The 8,758-nt window shown below is 40.7% G+C and overlaps 1 protein-coding gene across 1 annotated transcript; it reads left to right on the top strand.

The window, feature by feature from the left end:
• Positions 1 to 8,185, top strand: LOC110580598 (monocarboxylate transporter 1-like). Its single transcript, XM_021690284.2, has 5 exons — positions 1 to 205; positions 1,504 to 1,647; positions 4,806 to 5,054; positions 5,094 to 5,672; positions 7,965 to 8,185. Exons 1-5 carry the CDS (start codon positions 1 to 3, stop codon positions 8,183 to 8,185), a joined length of 1,398 nt encoding a protein of 465 aa, XP_021545959.2.
• The last annotated feature ends 573 nt before the right edge of the window (positions 8,186 to 8,758 follow it).

Genomic DNA, 8,758 nt, shown 5'->3' with positions numbered 1-8,758 from the left:
ATGAAGTTCCAGTTAGACCCACCCCCCCCAGATGGCGGCTGGGGGTGGGCAGTGGTTGTTGGAGCTTTTATATCCATTGGCTTCTCTTGTGCATTTGGCAAATCTATTTCTGTATTTTACAAAGAAATTGAAGAAATGTTTAATGCCAGCACCAGCGAAGTGTCCTGGATCTCTTCTATTATGTTTGCTGTCATGTATGGGGGAGGTAAGTACCCAGAAGGCCTACCCTTTTAATTTTCAATAGGCAGACAAAGGCTCCATTTTAAATAGTTTTTGTTCTTGATGCCTTTATGTGTAAGATATTTAAAATGTTAGTTTTTGAAGCTAGGTAGTTGGAGTCATATTTTTCATTCCCTTTAACAAAAAAGGCTACATACAACCATGTGCTGTTAGGTCAGTTATATTGCAAAAACAAATATCATTATAAAGGATAACTTTCTTTAAAAATAGTTTTGTGTTGGTTGTTGGTGTATGGAAAGTCAATTGATGTTTGTGGGGTTTTTTTCTTTTTTAAAAAATATTTTCTTTATTTGACAGACAGAGAGACAGAGAGAGAGGGAACACAAGCAGGGGGAGTGGAAGAGGGAGAAGCAGGCTTCCTGTGGAGTGGGGAGCCCAGTGTGGGGCTCGATCCCAGGACCCCGGGATCATGACCTGAGCCGAAGGCAGACGCTTAACGGCTGAGCCACCCAGGCACCCCTGATGTTTGTGTTTTAATTATATATCCCTGCTAACCTCTATTACTTCCAATAGTTTATTGGTAGATTTTTTTTTTCAAAATTTTGAGATAGACAAACTTATCTTTTGCAAATACTGATAGTTTGGTTTCTTCCTTTCCTTACACCTTTCTTGCCCCCCTGTCTTACTGCACTGCCTCGGACCTCCTGTATAATGTTGAAGAAAAGTGGTGATGGTAGGCATTCTTGTTTTGTAGTTCTGTTTTGGTTTTGTCATTGTTTTCTATGAGAAACAAAGTACATTTCAGCTAATTTGAAAATATGCTCTAACGTCAGAAGTTTGATCAGACTTGCTCATACATTGCATCATGTTCGTGTGCATTTGCTCCAGATGATCATCTAAAAAATTAAAAACAGAGCAAACTTGCCACATACATATTGATAATATCCTAGATACATAGGATACATGTACATGAAGAATCCTATAAACACTTACAATCAGGGTATTTGCAGCCTAATCTTCCTTGAAGGAGATAGGCTAAAGTCTTCCATACTTCAGTTAAAATCCATCCAGTATGTTCTAGGTATATAGAAGATGTACATGGTACATTATACAATCGATGCTATATTTTTCCCATTACACAAACCGGTGACTCTGAAATAAAATAGAAAGCAATATTTCTTACCACTGTCTTCTGATTTATCTGTTTATTTGTGGGGTGGGGTATTTATGTCTCGGCATCCTTTTGTGTCAGTAATGCTTTGTGCAGGTGTGGATGTGAGGGGTGGGCTTCTCTGCGTTACCAAATTTCTGGTTCTCTCCTAGGTCCTGTCAGCAGTATCCTGGTGAATAAATATGGCAGTCGTCCAGTCATGATTGTTGGTGGCTGCTTGTCAGGCTGTGGCTTGATTGCGGCTTCTTTCTCCAACACTGTACAGGAACTTTACTTGTATATTGGATTCATTGGAGGTGAGTTGCTACTGATGTATTTTCAAGCATTAATTTTTATGTGGACTCTATAGCATTCATCTGCCAACTCTTTTGAAAAATGAAAATTCTTTGTTAGAAAAATTATTGGATCACCATTTTTAAGAGCTATACATATGTTAATTTCATAGTACCAGAGAAACATGTCTTTTTTTTTTTAAGATTTTTTTTTCTTTTTTTAAGATTTTTATTTATTTGCGAGAGAGAGAATGAGAGACAGCGTGAGAGAGAGGAGGGTCAGAGGGAGAAGCAGATTCCCTGCTGAACAGGGAGCCCGATGTGGGACTCAATCCCGGGACTCCAGGATCATGACCCGAGCCGAAGGCAGTCGCTTAACCAACTGAGCCACCCAGGTGCCACTGTCTTTTTTTTTTTTTAAGATTTTATTTATTTATTTGAGAGAGAGAGAGAGCATGGGGGGGAGGGGACAGAGGGAGAAGCAGACTCCCTGCTGAGCAGGGAGCCCTGACACAGGGCTCAATACCAGGACCCCAGGATCATGACCTGAGCCGAAGGCAGACGCTTAGCCAACTGAGCCATCCAGGCACCCCCAGAGAAACATGTCTTTAAAGAAAGTTCTGGCACTTTGGGGTGGTTATTTTTTTATTGAAAGAGAGGGGTTTTTTCTTTCTTCTTTTTTTAAAAAAAATTATTTTTTTGTCTTAAGAAACATAGTGGCCATAAGTAAAGAGTGTGTCCAAGTTGTTGAAATGGTGGTCCTCAGCTATTCCCACTCATTATCCTTCTACCCAAGAAGAAATTGTTTCAAATTAGAGTAAGAGAGAATGTCAGAAACAAGCAAGAATTTTTTGGTAGAGAAGCCATATACATTTTCAAGGGATTAAGGACACACATGAGAAAACCTCTTTCCCCCTTTCTCATAGCTAAATTTGGGAAATGAAACTGCTGAGGATAAAGAATATAGATCATCCATTGCCCTACAATTCAGAGGAAACCATTAATATTTTGATGCTCATACATTTTTTATGCATACACATATGCTTTTTTAGTATAATGTTTGTAATCAGTTTTTTTTTTTTTTTTACTTACTAATACATTATGTATATAGTTCCCCATCTCAATAAACATACTGTAGCAGCTACTATTTTTCCATTGGATGGATGTGCCATAGTTTATTTCACCATTTTCTAATTGAAAGACCTTTTGGTTGTTTATATTTTTCACTATTAATAAACACTACTTGTATGATAGTGCTTCTCTGTATTTCTTTGTGAACATGGTAATTTCCTTAGGACAAATTTTAGAAGTGGAATTACCGGGGGAAAAAGTTTTTGATATGATTGGCCAAATATCCTTTTAGAAAGGTTCTAATAGGGACGCCTGGGTGGCTCAGTTAGTTAAGCGACTGCCTTCGGCTCAGGTCATGATCCTGGAGTCCCGGGATCGAGTCCCGCATCGGGCTCCCTGCTCAGCAGGGAGTCTGCTTCTCCCTCTCCTGCTCCCCCCTCTTGTGCTCTTTCTCTCTCTCACTCTCTCTCTCAAATAAATAAATAAAATCTTTAAAAAAAAAAAAAGAAAGGTTCTAATAATGTACAGTCCTACCTGCAGGATCTGAGATAATGCTAATAACAGGTATTTTCTTTTTGGATCTGTACTTTTACTACATTAATTAAAATTTTAAACATTTAAATATTGTAATTCATCTAGAGTATTTGAATAACAGGAAAGAACAGAACTTTATTTGTTCCCACTTAGTTATTCAGCCTGTTTGTTATTAACTCATTCAATAAATATTTGTCCCTACTGTATGTAAGGACTGTTCCAAGCTCTGTGGGGATTGAGTCAACATGATAGATAAGATTCCTGCTCTGTAGTGGAGGGAAGCAGACAATAAACAGACCAACAAATAAATGAGTAAATAAGAAAAATATCAGCTTGTGGTAAGTGCTTTGCAAAAACTTGAAACAGAGAATTTTGATGGAGAAAGATTGAATAGTCCCTAAAGGGAAGTCCTCTCAGAGTTGGTGACCTTGAGTTGAGATCTGAATGATAAGTAGGAGCCAGGCTTGTGAAAATCTAGAGGAATAACTGTGCTGAGCATGTATGAGAATACGCTGAGATGCGGATAGGAAGGTAAGTAAGGGCTTACCTACCAAGGGAGCAAGAATGGGAGACCATTTAGGAGGTTATTGGGATACTTGTTTCAGCTCCATCGATTGAAAAATCTACTCTTTCCCTATTAATATAAATGTATCTTTTGGTCCTATTTCTGGACTTTTCCCCAATTTTATTATCAGTTTTTCCATTTTTGACTAAGTGCACACTGTTCTCATTACTGTAGCTGTAGCTGTAGAAAATATTTCTATATCTGTTAGTGTTGGTCCCACCAATTATTTATACTTTTTGAATATTTCTATTGTATTTGTTCTCTGAGGGGTATTTTTTTTTTTTAAGATTCATTTATTTATTTTAACGAGAGTGTGAGAGAGCGGGGGGAGGGGCAAAGGAAGAGGGAGAGAATCCCAAGCAGACTCCTGACTGAGTGCGGAGATAGACATGGGGCTCAATCTAACGACCCTGAGATCATGACTTGAGCCAAAATCAAGAGTCGGATGCGTAACTGACTGAGCCACCCAAGCATCGCGTCTCTGGGTATATTTTACAGTCATTGTACTTCGTCTGAAAAATTGAATGCATTGACATTTTCATTGAAATTACATTAAATTAATGGATTTACTAAGGTAATGTTAGCATCTTCACAATATTGTGTTTACTGTCCTAAAATATTTTCTCTCTCCCCATCCCCTTTCTTCTTTTCCTGCCCGTCTGCCCCTCCTCTTCTGTCTTGCTCTCTGATTTTACAAGATTTATCCTCTCTCCTTTTTGTTTTCAATTCCCTATTCTTCAGGAAACCTAAAATTATGAAATTAAACAAAGGAGCCTACATTTATTATTCTTATTTTTGCTAAAGCAAAAAGAATTATTTTAATGTTATATTTTAAGTCTATTATTTGTTGCATAAAGAGACTTTATGTCTGTATTTGATAACAGCCCACTTAATGATCTACTAGTTATAATGATGATTTTGACCTCTTGCCATTCAGTTTGTCTAGCTGATTAATAACAAATATGTTTCTGACATTTATTACGGTATGTAATTCTTCCCCCCTCCTCCCCAGGTCTTGGGCTTGCCTTCAACTTGAATCCTGCTCTGACCATGATTGGCAAGTATTTCTACAAGAGGCGACCGTTGGCAAATGGACTGGCCATGGCAGGCAGCCCTGTGTTCCTTTCCACTCTGGCCCCCCTCAGTCAGGCTCTCTTTGGTATCTTTGGCTGGAGAGGGAGCTTCCTAATTCTTGGGGGCCTCCTACTAAACTGCTGTGTAGCTGGAGCCCTGATGCGACCAATAGAGCCCCCACCAACAAGTGCAGGGAAAGATAGGTCTAAAGAATCCCTTCAGGAAGCTGGAAAATCTAATGTAGAAAAGGAGGCAGGTGATGCAAATACAGACTTTAATGGCGGAAACGCCAAAGCAGAGAAACGATCAGTTTTTCAAACAATTAACACAGTTATGGATTTATCCCTGTTTACCCACAGAGGCTTTTTACTGTACCTCTCTGGGAATGTGATAATGGCTTTTGGGATGGCTACTCCTTTAGTCTTTCTTAATAGTTATGCCAAGTGTCAACATTACTCTAGTGAGAAGTCTGCCTTCCTTCTTTCCATTCTGGCTTTTGTTGACATGGTAGCCAGACCATCTATGGGACTTGTAGCCAACACCAAGTGGATAAGACCTCGAGTTCAGTATTTTTTTGCGGCTTCTATTGTTGCAAATGGAGTGTGTCATCTGCTAGCACCTTTATCCTCCAGCTATACTGGGTTCTGTGTCTATGTGGGCTTCCTTGGATTTGCATTTGGGTGGTTTAGCTCAGTGTTGTTTGAAACACTGATGGACCTTATTGGACCCCAGAGGTTCTCCAGTGCCGTGGGATTGGTGACCATTGTGGAATGCTGTCCTGTCCTCCTGGGGCCACCACTTTTAGGTATAGTATGCCTTACTACCTCTTTGGTTCTGTTAACATGAAACAGGCATAGAAGATGGAAAAGGTGATAGAAAGCCAAGATTAGTAAGCTGCTTGGTGGCAGAAAGTATTTCTCGTTTCTGTAGCCTCAGTGTTGGCACAGTGCTGGGCACAGCATAATTGCTCAGATTCTTACAGAATTGAATTACATTCAAACATCAAGGGGAAAGGGGAGTCAAAAACAATTGCAAATTTAAATATTTGTTAAAATAACCTTTTCTGATCATAAAATTAACATGTTTCTTATAGAAAAATATATAATATATACTCCACCTTTAAAGTACTTTGGTAATTTCATTTTAATTGTGGAATTTATCTTAGTAGTAACATTTAAAATAATAACAATATTGACCAGGTGAGGGTTCACAGTGTACCACGGACTGTCTTAATCATTTCATATACCCCATCCTATCTCTCAAGTCTATGAGGTAAGACTAATAATGTCCCTACTTTATCAGTGACGAAACAGAGGCTTCTAAAAGTGAAATAACTTGCCCAAGATCACACAACTAGTAAATGACCATAAAACTTGATGGATGATTCTCTAAGAATACCAAATTGTTTACAATTTAAAATTATTATTAATGCAAAATGCAATAATCATTTAGACTTCCTCTGGATATGACTCATTCTTTTGAGATTATGCATTATAAATAAGGAAGGATTCATAAAAGAAGAGCCACTACTGACTTTTCTGAACTCCCCACCCTCATTCCTCCCTACATCCAATGAGAGTCCAAGTCCTATAAGTAAGCTCCTAAATCTCTTTCTGATGGGCCCACTTTTCCATCACACCACCACCCTGTCCACAGCTCCTGTCTCCCATCTGGGCTGCTCCATCCACGAGCCTCCTGGCGGGTCTACCCATATCCATTCTATCCGGCCTTCAATCTTTTCTACTCTGCAGGCAAAATTTATCTGTGCAAATGCAAACCTGATAGCCCAGCTGATTAGATCTTTCCAGTTGCTTCCCATTGTTCTCAGGGTGGAGATCAGATTCCCTAATGTGGCCTTCAAGGCGCCTCCCAGCCTGGCCACCAATGTCTCCAGCCTCATTTCCTGTCACTCACCTTTTGTTCTCTCTGCTCCAGCAGCCCCGCCCTTCCTCCTTCCCTCTCACACCCTGCTTCCTCCCACCTGCCTTTGCACTTGCTGTTCCCTGGCCACAGCCTTCTGCCATCCCTTCCTCCTGGATAACTCCCATCCCCCTCTAGGTCTCTGCTTCATTTACACTTTGAGAGAAGCCTTCCTGACCCTGCTTGCTGCTGCCAACTCCCGATTTTCTGCTTGCAAACCCTCCTTGTCACGGTTTGTGTAATTATTTGATTAACATTTCTCTTGTCCACTGAACTGTGGAGGTTTTCTCCTCTGCTCTCCCTTATCCTCACGGCCAGCAGCCCAGTGCCTGGTGCATGCGTAGGCTCAGTAAGTTTGGCTGGATGGCCAGTGCCCTGAGTTAGAAAAGCACATGGAATCCTGTTTGAATTGGTTATATTCAGTCCTTCTCTGAGGTATAGAGTAGGGTTTTCCAGTGTTTATTCCTTAACATGCCAATTTGTGAGATGCTAATAAATTCTACTATCGTGAGGATTTCATGGCCAAAAACATTTGGGGAACACCAAGTTTGATAGATTGCTCTACTAGAGGACCTTGCAGAACCTTTAATATGCTAATGCACATGGTGACTCTTCACTGGAGGAGCCTAGGATGTGCCTTTTCTGAAGTCTGACTTTGTAGACAGTGAGCGTGATGACAGATGCTGCCTGTCGTGAGGGCTAAGCACTTAAGATGGTGGAAAGGTGTTGCTGTTAGTTAATTCTGTAGCTTCGACAAGTGTCCCCAGGGCCGCTTTTTGGGAATGCTGATGTCAGCAAAAGAGCATTGGCCGGGGACTGCAATTAGCTCTGGGGCCTGGGGCAAGACTCCTACACCTCTTTTGAGCAACAAATTTTTCCATTGTGAAGGGAGAGACTTGATTCTAGGTGATCTCTGGGTCTTTCCCCATTCCAATTGGCCAAGATTTCATTACTTTCAAGGTGCAAAAGTAATGGGATATGCAAGGCCATCTAAAATCAAATGTGACATCATAAAAGGTGAGATCATTGTTAACAGTTCCTTTTTAGATGAATCTGTCATTTGTGGGCTCTTTGAGGATTGGTTGACATCTTCTTTCTGAGTGGATCCTTCAGCTCTCTTTGGGGAAGGTATACTTGGTTACTTTTGTCCACATAACTTTGTTTTGGGTATCTTTAGGTCGTCTGAATGACATCTATGGAGACTACAAATACACCTACTGGGCATGTGGTGTGATCCTCATTATAGCAGGCATCTATCTCTTCATTGGCATGGGCATCAATTATCAACTCGTGGCAAAAGAGCAGAAAGCAGAGAAGCAGCAGAAAAAGGAAAGTAAAGAGGAGAAGCCAAAAGAAGTTATTAAAGCAGCAGAATCTACAGAACAGAGAGGCCCATGAGGCCCCAAAGAGGAGAAACTTCCCATCTGAATCATGAATAACCAGAGGAGCTTTGGACCAAAAATACCTGAAAAATTCTACTGAATCATGTTCTATTAGGGCTGCTCATCATGGTCATGGGACATTTGTGTGGAAGTCCTACGGATGAGGGAGCAGAAGGCTAGCTGAGGACAAAGCACAAGCTGACACCCTGCAACCGCCCTGCTCCCCCACTCCTGAATGGAATACATGTGACGTTCCTCCAGGAAGCTCCCAACTGTCTCAATGTTAATGCCTGACTAGAGGGAAAAACAACCTTAACTATGGCAAGGCCTCCAGTGTCTTGTAGGTCCTTTTTAGCATATGAAAGTTCTTTAGAAAACCTCTCTTTTCCTTACCTCCCCCAACCCCATAGTATATAATCAGCCACCCCTCACAACCCCGGTGCAGCAGCTCTTTCTGTCCACGGGTCCTGTCCCCCGGCTTTAATAAAACTACCATTTTGCACCAAAGATGTCTCAAGAATTCTTTCCTGGTCATCGGCTCCAGACCTCATCCCACTAAACCCACCTGTATTCAAGAACTACATCAATA

The sequence above is a fragment of the Neomonachus schauinslandi genome, chromosome 4 (assembly GCF_002201575.2).
Source record: "Neomonachus schauinslandi chromosome 4, ASM220157v2, whole genome shotgun sequence".
Classification (NCBI taxonomy): Eukaryota; Metazoa; Chordata; class Mammalia; order Carnivora; family Phocidae; genus Neomonachus; species Neomonachus schauinslandi.
This window is presented reverse-complemented; position numbering and strand designations above follow the sequence as displayed.